Genomic DNA, 22,384 nt, shown 5'->3' with positions numbered 1-22,384 from the left:
GGGAAGGCTTGCATTTTTAGTACAGCAGTAAACAAATGCAGAATGTGGGAGGAAAAGATGACTCAGAAAACATCAGCGTAGTCTGATGTTTGTATTACTGCATAATAAATGGGCTGTTTTGTATGTATCTGAATGCACAAGGACAGAATGCAGATGAACCTAATAAAATTATCCTAATCACTAGGATGACAGCCTCTCTGCATGAAAGAAAAATTGATGTTGGCCTCACATGGAAAAGGAGATGTGTCTTAATTTTGTAGTGTTCTTTCCATGTAGAAAGGATGATATTTAAGATTTCTTTTTTAATGAAGTGTTAGACTTTTCTGTCAAATGGCACTTTGTATAACTCAAGCAATTAAACACAAAAATAAATGCTTTCTTTTGTGAGAAAACATTTTTGGGTTGGGGGTGTTCTTTTGGAAGCTCACGTATTGATTTGTTGTTTGTTTGCTTGTTTGCTTGTTTTTTCAAACTAAGAAAGCTGAAAATAGAAACAGGAAGGATTAGGATTAGAAATTGTGACAGTGGAGCTTGGGGCTTTTATGAAGCTTCCATAAACATCTTAAAGCAGAAACCTGAGTGAAAATGTGTCAGCATTTCAGAGCAAAATCAGGTTTATAAAAAAATGAAGTATTTTTGAAATTACTTTGGAGACAGTTGATAGTAGAGCTTATATCTCGACAGGAGAGCTTAATCACTTAATGCTGCACATAGGTACAGCTTCACGTTTTTCCTGAGTTCTCTTTCTTTCACCTTAAAGATTAGAATTATTGTTCCTGCCCAAACTCAAACGTCTTTTAATGGATTTTAATTGTGTTCCCCTGTTTGAATCCTTTTGGGTTTTTATCCATGTGAAACAATTAAAAAATCTATTAATAATTTTTATGTCATATTGTTTGAATTTAATTTATTTCAATACAGTAAAATTTAAGATAGTTCATATTTCTCTAAAGGGGCAGACTTAAATGAGGAGAGTGGAATTAGCATTAGTTAAAGTTATGATGATGATTTATGACAGCTGAACATTAAATATTTTTTGTCTTCATCTAAGATTTTTTGTAATAATATCTCCCTGAAGGAGATGCAATCAGACTTCAAGCTGTTTCACTAATTCTTTCATGCAGAGTCTGGGATGCTAAAGGACTTCTAGCAGGGCAGAGTGGCTGGAGTGTCTTTCAAGCTGTGATGAATGTGTTGAGTTTTAATACCAATTATTATACTTCATGGGCTCATTGGCTATATTAATATTGCACTCACTGCTGTTACTAAAACTTTTGATAGTAATAAATTGAGAGAGCATGACATCAAAGTATGCATATCTTGACTTTATATTAGTTTCTTTTATTTTATTATAGCTTTGCTTCCAGAAAGTTTGGAAAAATATATAGATTTAATTTCTCATATCTTTTAAACATGTACCTGATACATATTATTTTCCATTTTAGATTAGCAGTCTTACTCACCTCAGGTTATGTGTGTTAGAGAAAACAAAACTGAGTTATAATTTCAGCTCACAAAAGCTGGATTCAATTAAATACTGGCCCTGCTTTGACTAAATGATCCCATAAAGTCACTTCCAGCCTGATTTATTGTATGGTTTAGAGATTTCAATGCAATATCAATATAGATACTTTAAGTTCATTAATTCACATATTATGAGGATTTTCCCTTTGCCAGAGACAGCTTTAACACTGCTTATCATCAAAGACAAACGTTTTAATCTGGGAACCTATCTTTTGCTTTCAATTACAGAATTCATTGCTACTGACATAACATTGGTGCTATAAAGTTCATTTATATCTGTTTCAGATCATACATTTTTTCTCTATATGTGCTATAAACTCATAATTGCCTTTAGAGATCCCTGAAGATCCAGAAATTGCAGAAGAATATTATAAAGATGAGTTTGAATCCTGTTCAGAAGACAGTGAAGAGGAGGAAGATGCAGAATTGTCATGGATGCCCTCTAAGACAAATCACCAGGTATATGTGACCATTGGGAACACAGTATACACTTGATGGTCATTTTCCATGAGAAAACTGGGTTCCCAGAATTTGTCCTACTGACATTGCTGAATTTTTTTTTGTTGTTGTTAGGGGTGTGTGTATATATCAATAGCATGAATTAATTATATGTGTACTATAAGATATTGATAAGAAAGATTTTTGCATTCCTTCAAGATTAAAAATAACACTCCCATGAATGCCTTAAGGTAAATCATTGTCAGAAAACATCCTTGTGACTCTAAAACCCTCAGAGTGGGATCCTCTCAAATGCTAGCTGTGATTTAAATTAAATTAAAGCTGAGGTTATACTTCAGGCATAAGATCTAAGTTCCAGCTCTAATTCCCAGGCAAAAATAGACACCTCTAATTCCTCCCTATATTAGACATATTTTCTAGGACAGTGTGATGAACTATGAGCCTAAACAGCTGCAAGACTTGACCAGCAAATCTGTAGACTTTCCCACATCACAGAAAGTGTCAGTGAAGAGAAAACTTATTGTTGAAAGGCTTAAAGTGGCTTTATCAGTTGAGGCTGCCACAAGAAAGTCAGGGATTGCAGTGTGAAGGTTGAAGATTATTGGAGAAGGCACCTAATTTAGATCTGATCAGAATGAGCTGAGATGAATCTTGTCTCCAGTGATCAGGTCTCAGTGAAATCAATAAACTTAAGTGCCTGAGGCAGTTCTGAAAATGGATCTTCCTAAGGCATTCAGGATCTATTAATTTTTCTCATGGGCCACCAGTTTCAAGCATGACCTACAGTGGCTCTATCTGGTTCTGCCTAGGAACATTTACTTTATTCTGTGATCATGTGCAAAGTTGGCAGAACAGGGTGTGGTATCTTGTGCATTTCAGGGAACTGGCCAACTAGACTAGTACTCTTCACTAAACTATAAATAGCTTGTGGTTTTTGAAAAATTTGAACTAATAGCTTCTTTGAGACATAGTTCTTAAGGCAAAAATAAAGTGTGAGAAATCAGAGCTCTACTTCTATCACAGTAGCAGGGAATCCTGACATTGTCCTGCAAGTAAAACTTGAAGTTTACTCAGAAACAGCTTCATTCAATCTAAAAATGTCCTCCTAGCTTTCAAATTAAACACGCGTGATGCCTTAAAATTCGGGAGCAATTTGTACAGTAGTGGTCTAAAGAAAATTATTAGTCAATTGTAAAACAGTGGAATATCTTAGACAATTTTTTTTTTCAGTTTGCTGGGTTTATGCTTACCTACAACACATAGACATACAAAGAAACCATTGCCCAGAAAGTCTACCACAAGATACTCTTGAAAATGAAATTACTGCTCATTTTCATCAGACTCTGAGAGAATTTTTCTTTTTTAGAATGCCTTTTGAAATTTTCATTCAGCTTTCATTGATGGTATCGTTAAGTGTCAATCAGTAGTGTTTTTGTACAGGCAGACAGCTGCTTAGAATTAATGAAGGGCAGAAGATAAAAATAGATTTCTCTGTAATGCAGAATAAATTATGTGTTGGCATTCGGATGTGAGCAGCCACAGTCCCTCACGCTGCAGTGATTAATAATTCTGTGATGACAAGAACCAGCATGGTGGGCTGGAAGAGCCATCCCACTGGCACCCCATTGTCTCTGTCCAGTCCCAGTGGCCCTGAGGCTTTGCTTTACCAGCATACAGAGCACTGACCCTCTGTGAACTGGCCTGCACAGACTGACTGGGATGCAGCCCCGTGACCGTTTGCCTTTTGGTGCTTCCTCTATCAAAGAAGCTAATTATCTGTGCTTTTCTCATGTTGACCCCAGCACGTTAAGATATTCATTAAGTGTGTTTCTGGGTATTGACACAATTACCTTTTCTATTTCTTGGGAAGTGAAAATAGGCAATTTTTGCTTTCTCAAGTGAAAAATTCTGCAGTAAGTCCGAGGTCAAAGCAGAATGAACGTAGTTGTGCGAATCTGAACACCTGTGTCTGAACTCAACAAACAGAAGGGCAGTACTGTGAGGGGAAGTAAGCAAGCATTTTTAGGGAGCAAACATCTAATGCAGGTTGGATGGAATATTCAGAGAAGTCCCTCTTTGGTGATTATAAAGGGATCTACAATTATTAACATGCACACAACATCTCTCTTCTGGATGTCAACAGTTATGTGAGATGAATCCCACTCAGAGGTAGGTGGGATCATGCTCAGTATTAATAATAAGCTTCAAATCCTACCAGAATAGCAAAGGTTTGCTTCTGCAGTCATTTACTTAATACCAAAAATCCTACTTCAATTTCTGTGGTGGGATTCATACTCTTAAACCCTTTCTTCAAAGATACCTTAAATCAAGCTCTTGAAGGTGTGTCCTAAAAAAGAAATCATTCCACTGCAACACAGTAAGGACTTGCAAGCTAATTTCTGCAAATCTCTCAAATTTCCGATTCCAAGATTGCTTTTCTAGTTACTTTTGTGCAGAGAGTGCAGAAGTGCTGCATCTGGTGGTGCTCTCTGGTGACCCCATTATTTCAAACAAGGATTAAAAAAAATTCCAACGTTCATTGCAGTAGCATGGGGTCAGAAAAGTCATCCAACTGAAAAACATATTAAGGTGCAAGTGTAGAAAGGGATATGAGGTGTTTATTGAAGCTATATTAGGCTTCCACAGATGTCAAGATGGTCTGAGAAGTAGTGGCCTTGTGGGCTATAAGACCATTTAGGAAGGTAGAGTTAGGCACTGAAACAATGTAATTTTAAAGGTTTAGGATGGGAGTTGAGACAGCTTTTTTTCTCATGTTGATACCTTTCAATACAGCCTATCTGATTTCAGCTACATTGTCCAGCACTGGAGTTTAGTGTCCTTTGTTCCTTTTTTTTGGAGCAGAAATGCACATTGACAGATTTCAAGGAACAATTTGCCAATTACTTTTCCAGACCTCCACCTCTTCAAGCCAGTGGCTCTTTTCCACATGTTTTTTTTAACTAGGAGAAACAATTTCTTATTGGGGGAAATCATGAAAGAGAATGACAAACTGTTTTTAAAAACATTTTAATATGTGATGCTTAACAGAGGTTTGATCTTGAAACTTGAAACTGAAAAATTAGTGTGTAATGAAGCTTCCATTGGCTTTGATTTAGCTGAGATGCTAGTGGATGCTCCTTACTGCAGTTCATCGCCATTCTCTTAGTGGTTTTTGTCAGCAACCATAATAACAAATTCACCCTCTTCATTATGACAAAGTCTGCTACTGTGATGCAGTTGGTTCCTATTTTCAAATTCCAAGTTGCTTCCGAGATTGTCAAGCCAGACAATCAGCTGGCATAAATTATCATAGCTCCAGCACCTCTGAGTGGTCTGTGTGCTGTGACCCCAAAGATGCTCCACTGGATTCCTAACACATGCCTCGGCATGGCTTGTGGCTGTTAGAAATGGGGTTGTTTGTTCTGAATCCGAAATGTGCAAGCATTCACCCACAATGGCCCTTATGCAATGGAGTGCCTCTCTTCTGGGCATGTTTCTCCATTCTGTAGTGCTTTTCTTTCTCTGCAGAAAAAAGAGAAAGATTAAAGAAATATATTAAATGAAACAGCTAAATCCTCTTCCAGTGCTAAACCCAAGTGGGGAAAAGACAGGAGTCATGAAAGAGGTGAAAATACATCTTTTGCCTTACAGCATAATGAGAAAAAGACAGTTTTGTTGTTATAATTGGAGTAAATATGATGTCCTGTTGTGAGAAGTCAAAGGTTTGGGAATTACAGACTTTATCCTCTAAAAAAAGGGGAAAAAAAGGGTTTTATTAAAGCAATAATGTATATGGTTATTTACTATGCTTTTGTCTATCTGTCTGTAGATTTGTGGTTAACTGTAAGTGATAATGAAAGTAAAAATAATTACAAAGTAATATTAACAGAAAATCAATATAAATTTTTAGTTTTGAATGAAAAAGATCTAATAACTTTTTAATGAAGCCCTAATGGTTCTTTTTTTCAGAAGTACAGAGAAATTATATCTATAATACTAAGTCTATCTTAATTCAATATATAATATGTACTATATGTATTAACATTGCATTCTCTAGCATTTCCTGGCTGCAGAACTGGAAACCCTTGTGCTGACTTGATCAAATCAGGACCCCACAGACTGCTTCAAAAGGGCAAAGAGGCTCCTTCAAACCCATGAGTTTAGGGGTTACCTATTGCAATCGCCAACCAAGAAGCTGATTCCCACCTTGCAAACCTCAGCTAAAGTAGCAGAGCCTGTTTCAAATATAAGCCCATGAAACAACTTGGGGTGAAGAATAGTTAGTTTATGCTCATCCATAACAGCTCCCACTTGCACCAGAAGGTCCCAGTCATTGCCAACAATTACTGCTGTCCTGTTTAGGCCTGCTGGCAGTTCCTAAGTTTGAGAAATTTAGAATGAGCGTTTTTAGTAAGATCACAGAACATAAAGCAGATTGTCCATTGTAGAAGTGGACGTCAATATTGTTTCTTTTTATTCCATTGTTTTAAGTCTTAAAGGCATAGAGTGCTGAATATTTTTTTTAAATGTGTATTTTTGACGTTTTCTAGCAAGGTCAAGATTTTGACTGTCAGTTTTAAATAGTCAAGAAAGCTGTGTTGTCAAATGTGATATGGCAGCAGCTTCTACACAGTCAGAGTCCAAGTTTTTCTTGGACTTTCATTAAATTGTGATGTGCTTCCTGGACAGCTATCAACGCGTAATGGCCAGAACTTTAAATTTCATCTGTGTACACAAACAGCATTTCATATGAAAGATATAATGGAAAAACTGTTAGCCATCTGTTTGGTAAGAGAACACTTGAAATATAAAAATGTTAAAATCTCTTCTTAATTAAAAATTTTTCAATTAGTTGTTGTTATTAGACATGTAAGTAGATGCAATTACACGAAAGATAAGTATTAATTTACTGTGGGCAGCTATCATAAGCATAAAAAAGCTTGGCATAGTTAAAAAGTATATAATTGCCTTTTTCAATGTAATATTGTCTTAGATATTCCAGGACTAACTGATGATAAAATGCTGGTGTATTTTCAGACACTGCACACCACCCTCTACAGTAAATATATCTCCTTTAAACTTATGCACAGTTGTTCTAAACACTTGTGTATCTACAAGGAATCTGACTTAAATAATTGTTTGGTTATAACATCATTCCAAGGCCTGATGTTTTAGGAGAAGAAAACATAGAAAAAGTCCTGGGCAATGTAACTTCTTTAAAGTCTAGTCTTGACACTTACTGGTGTGATATCCTCTGTGCTTGTGGGATTGTACCTCTGGTACATAGCATTTCTATTTAAGTTTGTGCTCACACTAATGCTATTCCTATTTCATTTGTTCACAGGACAGTGATATGGACGCAATGGTTAAGTATTTGGAGAGTGTCCTGAATAACAGCTCATTGGGTAAGGTGATATCTCTTCTTTAGATAGCAGCAGGTATTAACAGTTTGTATGCATCACAGTCCAACTATTTCCATTTTGCAACAAAATAACTCAAAAAATGTGATCTCCTTGAAAATTATTTCCTTAATCTACTGCAGAGAAGTATAATTATACCAAAAGAAAAGGCATAAGCAGTTAAGTGCTTTGAAAAAAATAAAGCCATATAGCATGATAGTCAGAAGTGTAAAATGTTAACAAAAACTTGGCTACTGTCATTTTTTCTCCAGAGGAAAATATTTGAGGATATATAAGCTATTTTAGAGTTTTAAGTCCTGGTAACAATAAGATAAAATGTGTTAAAATATTTAATTTTTTAAAAATTATGATCAAGATTTGAATAATACTTAATTTATATTACAGTATCTCATTATAGGTACAAAGAAAACAGTGAGAATTTAAGGTTGTAATTTAATCCTAAAATCTCTGGCAAAATATTGTCTATAAATTTAGAGTTTGAAAGCCTGGGTTCCTGTGGTCTACTTAAAAGCTAAAAAGAAAACTTATATGAAAGAAGATATTTACTGTGGCTGCCATAGTCGCTGTCCTCGGAGGCCACTGGGTGGGACTGTGCCAGCAGCAGCCTGAGTGTGAGCTGCATGAAAGGCCAGCTACGTTCCCAAAGGCTCCCATGGGAACTGCAGTCTCATTTAGTTGCTTTGTTTGCATTCGTTCAGTCGGGATAAACCTGACTCGGTATTCTAAAACCACAACACAGGAGAATCCTAGGAAGTTCTCCTTCTGGAGATTCTTCCAGTGCTGAGCTCTGTTTCACCCTTGCTTGTGAGCATGGACAGATGGGAAGAGAGAGCCAAAGAGGAGGGATGAAATGAAGTAGTCAAAGCTGTGGCCATCATAGTTTTGTAGCCACTGGTCACCTGGGTCCCATGTCAGGGAGACCCTCAGGACTGAAGGAAGGAACACTTACATCCAATTTCTCTTCACATTTCAGAGAACCCCCTGTCTCCAAATTCTGCACTCATTTATGCATATGCAACATCATTGTCTGCAGTGGGTTTGCAGAAGTTAAAATAAGGAGAAAATTTTGCTCTGTGCTTTGATATTTTGTTATTTTAATTAAAGAGAGGAATTGCCTTGAAGGCTGCTGAGAACAAACAAGAATATTAGCCAAAGACAAACAGTGCTGTTTTAAAAACAATCTTAGTATTAGAAACTCCCTTATCTTAATCTTTTTCATTCAACATTAAGGACAAGAAGAAGCCTTTTAAAAATTTTAATATTAAAGAATTAAATTGTACTTTTATCATTAAAAAAATATCCAACCAGTCTGTGCTGAAACCTATAGCCTTTCTCCAAGCTAAGGTAGTAATTAGGTATGATTTTCTCCAAAGAAATACATCCATCTAAAAATAAAGCTTATATGATACAAGAATAAGTGGAAACAAAACAAAATAGCTCACTACACAGTAATTAGAAGAACTGCTGCTATAGCCTAAGCAATTAAATCAAAATTTCTGTCAAGGCAAGACAAGATCAGACAAAGCCTGAAGCCTTGCAGACTCAGTTCCAGATGTGTGGGCTGGTGCAAGCAGTAGCAATACCATATTACTGGGCTACAGAGCTACAACAAAATTATAATGGGTACTCCTGAATTTCATGTCAATAATAGGGAAATAGAAGCAGGAATCTGGCCAGAACAGAATTTCTTGTAGCGTCCTTCATTGTTAAAGTATTACGAAAAATTATGAGTTGTTTCAAGTGGTTGGTAGTTCTAAAAAATAGAACTTTTTTTTTATGTCAGCAAAGGCTGTGATAAAAAGGGTGCAATAAATATGCATTGTTTTTCATCAGGTGGAATTTGTTTAGTATAAACCTCAGTGTTTATAAAAGGACTTGGGAGGCAACTGAGTTTTCTCCTCAAGAAGTTCCACAGAGTCACTCCGAATACCAGAGCTTTAGTGTGGTATGCAGTTGCTTTTGTGTTGGCTATACAGCTCCGTGTGGAGTGCATTTGAAATAAGAGAGGCTATGCTGATAAACTGAAAAATTAGGAAGATCCCAGAAAAGAGCCGCAAAGGAAAAGGGAGTTTGAAAAACTCATTTTACAATTTACTAAATTTGCTTGGCATAAAGGAAGAGAAGGTTAGGGGCAGTTGGGTCACTTTGTGTCATTTATGGATCAGGAAAACACATCTGATTCTAACCTTTTATATCTTGTACAAAAAGGCATTGAAGGATCTCATGCGTAGCAGTGAAAGCTAAAGAAAAGAAATCTGAAATACAGACAGAAGTTTGTGACTCAGTGGAGATAACAGCTTCACAACACACAATGGCTTACAAAGAAATGCAGTAGATGTGTGTCACCAATTCTTTGGTCATTAGCAGAAATGTTTGTAGGAATGCCTTTGGGCCATAATTTATGAAAACTCTTACCAGATAATGCACCTGTGAATAAATTCCTTTCCCTACAGATCCTCAGTGAAAACCTCAAACTGATGCTCTATCACCTGAGAGAACAAAGATCTTTTGCCCTTTGCCCTGTGTTATTCTGTGCAATACTGGGTTAGACACTTGGAGACATTCAAATACATTTAGAAAGCCACAATACCTGGTTTTGAAAAGCCACTGCTCTTGTTGTTTCATTTGATTTTGTTTAACAGATCAAGAATGATATACTGGATAAAAAATGCAAATAATTATCTGGTAACTTTTTGAAGAGGCATGGTTCCTTTTTGTGTGTTCATATGTGGGTACACAAACTGCCTGAAGCTGGGTGCAAAATATATTATCAATGAAGTAGCTGCTTCTAAGAAAATACCCTTGATATAGAAGTTGGAATGGTTATGAATCAGCCCAACAAAATTTGTTGAGGTGTGCTGTAGCACCAGTGTGTCAAGCTCTTAGCAGTCTTTACTGAGAATTCATTTTTTTAATGACTAACCACACCTTTGCAGCATCCTACAATCTTCAGTCCATGCTGCCTTGCAGTAGCCAGACAATCATATTAAATGGAGAGGAAGATAGAGAGTTTGCATGTAGAGATGAAGTTTTTCTTGGCCAACTGCCAATGTGTAAAGTAGACAAAATAGGAATTATTTAGCCAGAAATCCCAGGGGGAAAAAAAAAAACCCAAAACAAAACAAACAAGAAGGATGTCTTTAATAATGAAATGTCAGAGGAGAAGGAAATATTGTAGTAATAAATATACTGAATTCACTAAACAGAAAAAATATGCTGAGCTCTTACTATAGTGATATATCCTGTAATAATAGCAATGCCAGAATTTATCTGGTGCCTGTGGTTAAACATACTGTTTCTTAAGAGACTGCAAGGTTTGTATTTTCCTTAGGCCACTGGTGCTCGGTGCTCAGGGCATCAATTTTTAATTGGTTTCAAAGCACCACAGCCCTACATCTGGACCTTAATGCTGTGCCAACTGAGAGAGGAACGTGCAACCCAGTAAGTCATGAGCATTGCTTTGTACAGCACCTGGAGTTTCCTCAGGGCTATCCTGAGGATAGCTGAATTTTCCAGTGCTGCTAAAGGAGTTGAATGCTTACAGAATCCATGTAAAAACATATGGATATACATGTGTACTGTTACAGGAAATGATCAGGAAATGTTTTTTGCATTAATGGATGAAATAATTGGTTGCCAGTAAGAACTGGGCTTGCCATTTTTCATCTTTCAAACTGCATTAACTATACCTGAGTTGTAATACTTAGGCACCAGACAACTCCTAGCCATTAGGTGTAAAGATAAGCTAGGAAAATGTTTTTAAATGTGCAATTGTTTGTCTGTCCAGCTAACAGAATCAGGAATCCATTTCTTCTGTGGATACTTCTGAATCCAGCAGATACTCACTGTGAGTGATTCAGTAGGATCACTCACAATGGAAAGTTTTAATCTCAGTATTCAAATGTATGTGGTCAAGGTCTAGAATCATGTAAGATATAGGATCTATCTTAACTTATAGGATCTCTTGGGAGAACTTGGATTGCACATTCCAGAGCATTTGGTGTTCTCTGGGGGTGTCTATACCAGCTCATAGAGGGAGGGTAGCTGCAAGCTCCCTCTGGCTGCATGTGATCTCTGTTAGTGCAATCCAAACTCAGCCAAACCCCAGCTGTGTACGAGTTAAAACCCCTGCTAGGAGGGGAGTGTGTGTTCATTTAGATGAGGCACTGTGTTAACATGTTTGACTTTTGGTTTGTTCCTATCCTATGCAGAGCCCTCCCTCGCCTGTTGAGAATTTGAGTCCTGTGTGCCACAGACCACACATTTACACAGGATGTAGTCCCACCCTGATGCATCTTCTCCTCTTTTGGGAAGTGAAATCCTAATGCCAAACAATTTGCAAGAAGAAGCTAAAATAGCTGCTTTGTTTAGCTTAACAAATGGAAAGCTGAAATAGGATCTCTTTTTCCAATTATAAAGAAATGAAAGGAGTATGCAAAAGGGAAGGAAAGAACTGTGTAAGCCAAAGAAAAGAACTGGCACAGAAGGAAAATGAGCATGAACTGCTTGATAAAGAAGTTTTGTCAGGAAATAAGAGGGGAGATTTTAGCCACCAGCTCCCAGTGAGGCTTTGAAATTGTCTTTCAATGGGAGCGGTCAGAGCAAAAAGTACATAAATTTCTTAGGAAAACCACAGACTTGTATGATGGAATGACTACATGAAATTGCAGCATATTTGAGCTGATAACCCTGACAGTCCTCTGTGATTCAGCAATTCTATGTTCCTGTGGATGAGTACCTCAGTGGTATGTGAGCCCTAGGTCCTGAAATATTGCAACAGCTCACAAGGCCTGCAAACAGAAAGAGTGGGCATGTGTGTTTATGCACATGTATATTTCTCACACATGTATATGTACTTACATGTACAGGTATGTTTATATATATATATTCTGTTTATATGTATATATATATTCATACATAAAAAGAGTAGCTTTATCTGAAGGAGAGGTGATGTCGTAAGTTAAATACTTCCAGTTTACAGTAATGATGAAGCTAAAGGAGAGACTTGCCTGTTAGAAAGAATGTTCTTGCTCTTAAAAATGAGTACAAAAACAATGGAAGAAAATGCATATTACCTAAACAAATTTAATGTTATTGGATGTTAATCTGTCCCAGCACTTCCTCAAGTGATTGTCCTTTCTGTTGTAATTCCTTGTGTATCATACAGAAGGAAAATTGTTCTTACAATTCTGGTGTCTTTAAGCTATAAACCTACTTGTCCCTCAGAAAGAAGTTGCCCTTAATGTGCATTTAATAATCTCATTCATCTTTAATTAATATGGCACTGCCTTGTGAGAAACAGGAATAGTCTTCCTCCTTCTGACTGCCCTTGATTCTGCAATAGAGCTCAGGGGATGAAGGTGAAAAAGGTTGTGTGTCTGTGCATTGATTTGTAGGCTCGACGACTGTCACCGGAGTGTCTCCAGGGGTGCCCCAGGGATTCAGAGCCCTCAACAGTGCAATGGCTGAGACCAAGCTGAAACGCATGAGGGAGTAAGTGGCATATTTATGCGTTACCAATGTGCAGGCAAAGAATACGGATTTGAAAAACTGCAAAGCACAGCAAATAAAACCCCAAAATCCCATCAACAAGAAGAAATGGATGATAAGGTGTTTACAGATTTGCCTACTTACCTCTAGAGAGGATGAAAGTTGACCCTCACTTCTGATCATTCCAGTCTCTAGTTTGCCTTAATTGCTCTCGGTGTCACTCTGAATTTCACTTTCTTTATTAGCACAGCACATGCCCATAAATCACCTGCAGACATACACATTACCACCACATTTGCTCCCTCACCCACACTTCATTCTTGCGTGGAATGAAAAGTGAATGAGTCTGTTTCCCGTGGTGATATGATGTTTTAAAGCAGACAAAATTGCTGCTCTTGGCTGGGATTTTCAAATGAGACAGAGGAATTTACATGGGCAGTTCCCTTTGAAACTTATTGTCTACTTGTTTTCAGCATTGCTGAAACCCCAGCTTTATTTATAAAGGTTTCAGTGTCTTAATAAAACAAAGATCTGTGTTTCCTTTCTAGAACGTACTGGTTAAAGTATCTTGAGCCCTTATCTTGAGTCAGTATTTCTGGCCTTCCAAGATTTATTGCATCCTAATTTAGGTGCTGATCTGATAAACATAGTGATGTGTATTATTTCTGAACTCAAATATTCTTTGCAATGTTGCAAGATTCAACTGTTCTCAGATTATAAACTCTTTAAAAAAGGGCATTTTTCTCTTGTGTAGGTGGACAGTGCCAATAATGTGGTGCATGTTATTGGAATGCAAATAAGTTCAAACAGTAGATGCTAATAGTTATTTGAGTCCTCTAAAGAAAATGAGTACAATTCCAACAGCATTGATAACAATCACTGTTTAAAACAAATCACCATGTATTTCAGGAAAATACCAACCACATTTACTCCAGATAGGAGTTGTTTGGTTTTATGGTATTTCAAGATGCAACAGCTCCCAGGGTTTCACTTCATGGCTTAGCTTTTATTGTGCAACCAGTCCCAGGTCGTACAGCCTTCCACTTGTATTGCTTTCCGTTCTCTTTTCGTGGAAACTACTTACAAAAATAAAGTAATGCATTGTTTTGTGCCAGCTACTTGCAAGGTGAGGTTTTTAGTCAAAATGCCCACTAAACTTAGATTTCACCTTGTGTTCTCATGGTTGCTGGATAAAACTTAAAATATTTGAACTTCATAGTCATTGCTTTTAGGGCTGAGGTATGATTAGATCACTTCTTTCAAATTCTGTTTTTCCAGTGCAGCTTCATGGTTTTCACAGTTTGTTGTGACTCACGTTTTTCTCCTTCCTCCAAGAGATAGGGTGACTTTTTCATTTTCTGACTATGTAAAGGTGAGAAAGGACTTAATTGCTTGAAAGGTAAAGTTTTAAGGAACAAGTGAGTGAGCACAGTATCCAGCATGTAGGTAGTCAAGGAGATTGCTGCAAACTCTGACCCGTGGCCAATCTGCACACCAGGCACAGTGGGGTTTTCAGTGGTGAGAAGGAAGCACATCTGGATGTGAATCAATACAGAAAGCCACAGCTTCTCTGCTCATCCCTTGGCAAACTTCATATGATATGTTTGTTGAATGTCATCCACACAACAGTGCCACATAAGCAAGGCTAATATAGTTTAGACTTGTACTATTCAGTTTTACTCAGGTAGATGCAGACTTCTGGGGGTGATCTTCCAGATGACAGCTTCTGAAGAGGGAGACAATGTGAGGGATTTGTCTTACAGAAACTGAGTAGTTGGAGTTCCTATAAGGAAAGAGAAGAGCAGAGCAGGGGAAGTAATGTGGAGGTGCAGTAAAATCTGTTTGGGTGCCAAGTCACTGTAGAAAGAGGACTATGAAGGCTTGGGATTTGCACCATTTTTAGATGTTAGGAGCAATAGATTCTGATGAGGGAGACTCCTATGTCATGAACTGCTCATAAAGAAACTTCGTGCCCAAACATTACAGATGACCTTACTGGAAGAAAGTATCAATAGCTCTGATAAAATGGTAGATTCATCTAAAATAACACAGAGTCTAACAGCAAAAGTGCCTTTTAGCCATTTCCAATTGACACGTGAATAATGTGGGCTTGCAAACAACTGTAGCAAGACAGTCACTTGACAAGATGTTATGTGTCATGCTTGAGTTACTGCAGTGTACTGCACTAAGTGCCTTCTTTGACTTGCTGTGTATCAGAGCAGCAATTTAGGAGGCTTCTTCTATATTCTTATGCAGGATTTGACAAGGATACTCATGTGAGAGGGAAGCTGTGCTAAAAATCTTTATGGGAATACAGAAGGAAGCCACTGATATTCTTGAATATGGTAGGTAGGAGTGCTTGGTCTCCTCCCATTTTAAGTGGAAAGAAATGGCTTTTTCTTCACTACAGCCCCTGACTCTTTCCCCAGACTTTTTCTTTCCAATTACCATTGCACTCTCTGTTCCAGCTGATCACATCCAGCATCAATGTGAATTGCTGTCCTCTCAGTAAAAGTCATGATAAATTCACCTACTCCAGTGACAACAATTTCTAGTTTGTTATATTTGGTATCAGAATTCATTATAAAGTTTATAACAGCAGAGATTAAACTTTACCTTTCAAGCAGAATTCATTCCCTCCACAAAAATTTCCATTCCAGTGCTAAACATTTTGATATTGGGATCTGCAGTGTCGATAAGAAATCTCCATTTTTTGAACTAGCTCCCACAAAGGTTATCATTATGCTCCTTCCCAGCCCTGCATGCCAGCAGCAAGAGGTCAACCAAATACAGAAACCAGAGCTACGGGATTCTTATTCCTCATATTGGGCTTTGAAACTGAGGAATCATGTTAGATGCAGAAAATGGGAGGAGCCATATCCTGGTGTTTTCTGTCCAGCCCACAAGCTACTTCTCTTGGTGCTTCCCATCCTTGATGTTACTGGGTAACTTGGTGCATGCCAGGTGTGAGAAGCGTTATTGTCACATGCTATCCAGAGCCAAGTTACCTTCATGGAGGGATCCATGAAGACAAACGAATGACTGTTCACTGATGTTCCCCCACAGAGACTTTCCAACTCTGCATCTCAGAAGAGAACCATGCTGTTCTTCAGAAGCAACTCCTCAAGCCAAAGCATTTTTCCCGTCAGATTAAATTGTAGTAGCAGCAATTAATTTTTTTCCCCCAAGGTCCATACAAAAAACTTAGTACAGATCATTTCGTGCTCCTTTGTGGAGATATCCACGAATATCTACAATCAGTCATTTTAATAGCCATGAACTTTAATATGCACTTTAGAATTCAATAAAATGTGTGGCAGTAAAAGGAAAAGGCTTTTATGCCCCAAATTTTAAGTAAATTAAAATCCTTTAACCCAGCAGTAAGCACCTCTTAGTCAGTCCCCAAAGTCTTACGCGCAGCAGCATACCATGAACAAGCAAAAGACTTCATCATCTCCTGCTGAGTGTAAGTAAAGCAGTCTTTCAGAAATCATGAAGAAAAGGCATTGGGTGATATTTTTATTCTGGTCCTGTGAATGCTTGCAACACTACTGGCTTAGACTCAGGAGCAGTATGTATGTATGCTTCTTGTGCTTGTGATGCTGCCGTCAAATGCACCATTTATCTTAAAATTTCAGAAAGAAAGGTCGTTTTGAGGTCATTCAGTAGGCACTGGATGTTCTTTGAGATAAGTAGTCCTAAAATGTTTGAAGTATAGAAGGCTTTTTGTACATTTATGTGTACAATTAAAAAAAAATTCTTACAGTAAAGAAATTGTTTACTTGATGTAGTATTTCGATATATGTGGAGTAGATCTTTCTGAGCCAAGTGAAACTGGTTTTGTTATTGACATCTTTGAGGAGATCCTTAGTGAAGACAAAAGCAACAAATACAGAAAAGGTAATTGGTTTTTAAGAGATTAAAAAACTTCTCAGTGACCTTTTGATTGTCATTGACTGTCACATTGAAGGTGTCATGATGTAAACATGCTTGAGGAATAAGATGTCTTCTCACAGACAAAAGACATATTTGGTAAGGAAGTTTTTTGGCACTGTCTGAGCTACCACTATCTGTTTTTTGCAGATGAATAGAGTACTCCTGAAGGTATTGATCCTTAAATGGTTTTGAGCATTGAATTTCCTCTTACACACACTACTGTGTTCTGTCCAACACTCCTTTTTCAGGTAATAATTTCTGTCTGGTGATCCCAAGACATCTTACAGTGTTGCAGTGGGGATCCTGCAACACGCATATATCAAACCAGGAGTCCCGTGGAAAGGAAATATATATATGGACAGACAGATTCTTGCTAGCTGTTTCAGAGATGTTTATTTCTCCAGCCGCATGGCCGGGGCTCTGCCGAGGAACTGTCCCAGTCACGGGCCCAAGGGTCCTTCTGCCCGCGCAGGGAACACAAACCAACCAATGGGAACGAGGCTGAGCAGGGGCAGGGAAGCCCCGTGTCTGTGCCCTCAGGGCCCCTCTCCCAGGGCTACACGGCAGGGGAGGGACCCCAACACCTCACCCGTTTTATTTTAATAAAAGGAGAATGAAAACAACTGGATAAACATAACAAGAACAGTTTCAAAACAAAACAAGCCACCCTCCTGAGTCTTTGAATGTCCAAACAGATTCTCTGGAACATCTTAGGGCTGACAGAAGGGAGACAGAACTCTCTGAGCATGCTTTGTGGGGAAACTGAGGCAGGAGAGGGTTTAACTTCTTCCCTCCCCCTTTTCATCCCCCACTCGGCATTGGAAAGGGATTTTTGGGGAAACAATTGGCAAAAGCATGGTTTTGTGAGGAAAACCATGGATGAAAAAACGGATTGGGAATCCACTGGGGGTAATAGGACATAGGGTAAAAGGGAAAGGTGGGATTAGGAAAGGGAAACTGTAGGGGGGGCTTACAATGGAGATACTGTCTAACATGACTACGATTTTTTGCATATATACTGCCTTTTACAGGAACACCATCAGGCCCAGTGACCTGCGATGCTTGTAACCCTTTTCTCCCTAGTACAATATTAAATTCCACCACCTCTCCATCTCCCAAGCTTGGGATGCATTTTTCAGGGTTATTCTTTTTAATAGCAGTTCTATGCACGAATATGTCTTGCTGGTTGTCACACCTTGTTATAAAACCATAATTTTGCTTAACATTATACCATTTTACTATCCCTAAGATCTTAGTTACTATGATTTTTTCCTTTTTCCGAGTGTCTGCTGTTTTCTGTCTCGCTGCGTCTTTGTTCTCTCTTTCGGTCGCTCCCGTGTTGGAATTGTCGGGGCTGCTCGTGCCTGCGCGCTCTTCCCAGGGTCGCGTTCGGGGCTGCGCGGGCCGAGCCGGGCCACGCCGCTCAGTTCTCCGTGCGTCGCCTCCTCTGGTCGCAGCTTCGCTGCTGATGCCGGGCGCTGCACCCACGTCTCGGCCGGGCCCCCGAGCGACGACTCCCCCGCGCCCCGCTCCAGCGCGCGTCTCGGCTGGGCGCGGCTCCGTTCCACCGCCATCGCCGCCAGCCGCCGCCCGCGTGCCGCCCCTCTCGGTCGGGCGTTCACGGGGCTCGCTCCACCACGCGCTGCACAGGACCGGGCGGGCACTGCCGGGTCCCGCCGCTCCCGCCGTGCCTCGCTCCGCCACCGACACTGCGGCTCGCGTGGCTCCGCCCGCACGCGGGAACTGCCTCGCTGCTGCTCGCAGAGCGCTCGGTGCACGTGGCCTGGGCCGCACGGTCCCTGCGCCAGGCTTCCCTTCGCCAGGACACAGCTGACATTGCTCAACAGTCTCAGTAACTAAATAATATTCACGAAAATATTCTTCCATCGGCATATATTTTGACTCCAGTATTAACTGTGTCCAAACGGTTTTCCAAAAGCCCTTGGTAAGAATTAAATCCCAAGAAACATAGAAAAAGTTCTTAAACAACCATGCCAGGAAGTGTTTCAGTTCTTTTTGAGCTTGAATCAAGCTAAAATTTACAAATCGTTGTTCAAGAATCATTTTAAGTTTAAGATAAATGTCCATATGCGGCTCTGAGAGCCAAGAGTCTTCCCACGGTTCCTCCATAGTTCAGATATGGAATAGCAAAGCAAAACCAAGAAGAGGAATCCAAAGTTTCCAGGGTTTACTCACACAAATCAGTCGCTTAGGGATCGGGGATCGTTCTGCTCACAAATCTCCACCATTTGTTGCAGTGGGGATCCTGCAACACGCATATATCAAACCAGGAGTCCCGTGGAAAGGAAATATATATGGACAGACAGATTCTTGATAGCTGTTTCAGAGATGTTTATTTCTCCAGCCGCATGGCCGGGGCTCTGCTGAGGAACTGTTCCAGTCACGGGACCAAGGGTCCTTCTGCCTGCGCAGGGAACACAAACCAACCAATGGGAACGAGGCTGAGCAGGGACAGGGAAGCCCCGTGTCTGTGCCCTCAGGGCCCCTCTCCCAGGGCTACACGGCAGGGGAGGGACCCCAACATTACAGCATGACTATAGTTTTCTGCATCCCATGCGCTAAGCCAAAATTTTGTTTACATATTCATCCTACTTGTCACAGTTTCTTACACCTCATTTTAAAGGCCAGTCTCAGATGAGCCCAATGAGTTCATTATGGAAACACATCAAACATCTTAGTCCATGAGTTTCTCTTTCTTTTACTGAAAATCTACTTTAAGATAATTGCACTGTTACCTTCCAGACCCAAATTGGAAGAAAGTATTTTGGGTTTGCTGTTTGCTTTACAAGCAAGTGAGACTACAGTAAACTCAGCAGGAACACTGGAAGATTGAACCCTTCCTGTGTGTGACCAAGCTGGGATATTGGTTCTTGGCTTCTGTCAGGGAGACGTGAGTGAATGCTCCTGGCTCAGGAGTGATTGCTGTCCCAAGGCAATGACTGAGAGAGAAAGTGGGAACAGGTGAATCCTGGGCTCCTCCTGCCTAAGAAGAAATTAAGGTGAGTGAGACAGTGGCTACTGCTCAGAAGTTTAGGAGTCCTCTGCAGCAGAAGCAGCAGTACCCCTCAAGGCTGAAGTTGGACCTGATGGTCTAATTCCTCAGGCATTTTCCATGGGTCTTCATTCAGCTTCTTCCCACTGTCCATACTCTTCCCTTTCCATGACAAAAATGGGCTTTGTCTCTTATGCTGCTCCTCCTGCATCTGAGGATGGGAAGAGCACATCACCTGCCAACACCATAATTTCAGCAGTTCTTAGCATCTTTACATTTGTTATGGTGCACTTTGAAATGAACAATGAGAACAAACCTGGCAGTTAGAGTGAGTGAGTATTGGGGCACAATTAAAGTTTGATGCATTTTCTTGGGATGCTCATTTTTTGCCCATTTTGCACATTACTTGAACCTCATGTCCTACCCTTAAAACAATATGTAATATTTTGTGAATTTACTTAGATAAAGAAAACTCAGATTTTTTCATCTTCTCTGCTGAGCTGTATGTCATAGATCCATGAGTCATTCTGTTATTCTGAATTTTTAAGAACTTTTTTTTAAGTGGACAGTAGTATTATAATTGCTTTAGCACTGGAGGGAGTTTTTATTCACTTTGAAAATTGCATTTCAGTAGCAAAACACCTGAACTTTTAAGAATAGACTCACTCATTTTAAAATGTCAAGTGGCCCCAAACACTCAAAACATTCAGAGAGTTTGACTTATACTTCTTTTTGTTTTGCACAAAACATGTTCATGGTTTCCCTAGTTTCTCCTGCTGTGCATACCCAATGCATAGATCAGGCTGTTCAGATTTCCAGTACCTTGATTTTGTCAATAGTTTGCAAATGTGAAAATGCTTTCATGCAGCATTAATTATAAAGTCTGTTTTCAAAACAGAACCACTCAAAGAACTTTGACAGTGTTTACTAGAAGCAGCATTGCAACCTTGGGAAGTCGACTTGAGGGAAATATAGGTAGGGAATTTTCCAAGAGATTTGATGGAGGAATGACCAGGGCTCTGTTTTGGGAGACAATAAATGTTTTCTTTTTAGGAAAAAAATAAAAGTACTAGACTTCTATCTACCTCTTTAAATGCCTAAACAGGTCTGTGAAGCTTGTGTTATTTTGATGCAGATCCAGAAGAAACTGAATGCATAAATCTTTCTAGGCCTTTCTGAAAATCATAGATCTACTGTCCATAGTTGGTAATTGCTTTTCTTTCTTTCTCTGTAGTATGGTGTCATCATGGAATTGTATGGCTCTGCCAAGACATGAATTTTCCTTAGTCCTGTTTTGTGCTAGGAACTTTTTAAAGGGCTACAGATGTGAAAAGAGACTTGAAAGAAGTTGTGGACTTAATCCACCTAGCTTCAGGCCCCCTTGGGTGGATTTAGATGTGAGCTAAGCCCAAATGGTTGATGTTCAAAAAACTGTTTCCATAAAGTTTTATGCAAACAGATTTGGGAGTTTTTTTGTGTATACATTAGTGTATATTTTTATGTATATGTATACACATGCTTATATATTTGCCATAATTGGGCATCTCACATTCCACAGGAGTTGGGGTTTTTTTCAGCTTTTAAAATGCCTTTTTGATTGGATTGTGTAAGAGTAATTTTACTTTTGCTGTAATCTTGTATGGGTGTTTGTCATAGCTCAGAGCTTGAATGCTGCTTCACCTCCCTCTGTGGCTGTACAGTGCACAAGCCAAGCTGGAAATTTTGTGAGTAAATTACTGTGGTGTTTGTGATATTTCTATCAAGATTTGTCCATCTCCATACCAGCTGATTACATTAATTTCTCCATTGAAGGACCTGATACGTTGACAACCTTTTAATGAGACTGGCTAATTGCTAACTCAGAAATGCATTGTTTTACATCCAGTGGTAACACTTAATACAATATGGCTAAAGACAAAGCTTGGCTTGAGAAAACATATATGTAGTAATTAGTATTCTGATTGTTTCATTGAAATGCATAAGTACCTTTTCCTTTCTCTGATAGGCAAATTGTTAGTTTTATAACTGTAATTTTGGTGTGAAATCCTAAATTGGGAGAGACTCCCTCCCAATATCAGGCCATGTAAAAGGAAATCATCATTAACTGTATAACCACACAGCTGAACAAAGGAGAATGCAGTAATATTCCTAAATTATTACAAGATCTGTGTATAATTATTGACTTTTCAGAGGTGACTACTGTATTCTTGCATGCCCACATTCAAGAAGTAGCTGTATATTGTGCTGCTCATCAAACATACCTGTATAAAACAAATGCATTGATAAACAAAGCAAATAACATCAGGCATGTGTTAAATGTGCCATGAGTTTCTGCTTGATCTTGATCAGTGATGCTGAAGGAATTAAACGGATGACTTTTCAAAGACTCTTTGTATGCCATGACACTATTAAAAATCAGGATGTTTTTTAAATAATTATAGCCAGGCTAGGAAATCTCAGACTGTGTATAAAGCTACTGCAGCCCAGCTATTGCAACTGAAGTGTGTTTTGGGTAATTCTTCACAGGCACAGTGAAACAGTG

General features: G+C 39.0%; 1 protein-coding gene across 2 annotated transcripts in view; it reads left to right on the top strand.

Annotated features, from left to right (window-relative positions):
- The window catches only part of NEK11 (NIMA related kinase 11), an 84,177-nt gene that overhangs the window by 55,961 nt on the left and 5,832 nt on the right, over nt 1–22,384 (top strand). For both annotated transcript variants that reach the window (XM_048300665.1, XM_048300657.1), the window contains 3 exons: nt 1,859–1,983; nt 7,328–7,388; nt 12,800–12,896. In XM_048300665.1, the coding sequence (XP_048156622.1) occupies nt 1,859–1,983; nt 7,328–7,388; nt 12,800–12,896 (283 nt within the window). The remainder of the gene's footprint in view (nt 1–1,858; nt 1,984–7,327; nt 7,389–12,799; nt 12,897–22,384) is intronic.

Source organism: Corvus hawaiiensis, chromosome 1 (genome assembly GCF_020740725.1).
Source record: "Corvus hawaiiensis isolate bCorHaw1 chromosome 1, bCorHaw1.pri.cur, whole genome shotgun sequence".
NCBI lineage: Eukaryota > Metazoa > Chordata > Aves > Passeriformes > Corvidae > Corvus > Corvus hawaiiensis.
Note: the sequence above shows the minus strand (reverse complement) of the source record. Positions and strands in the feature narration are given on the sequence as shown.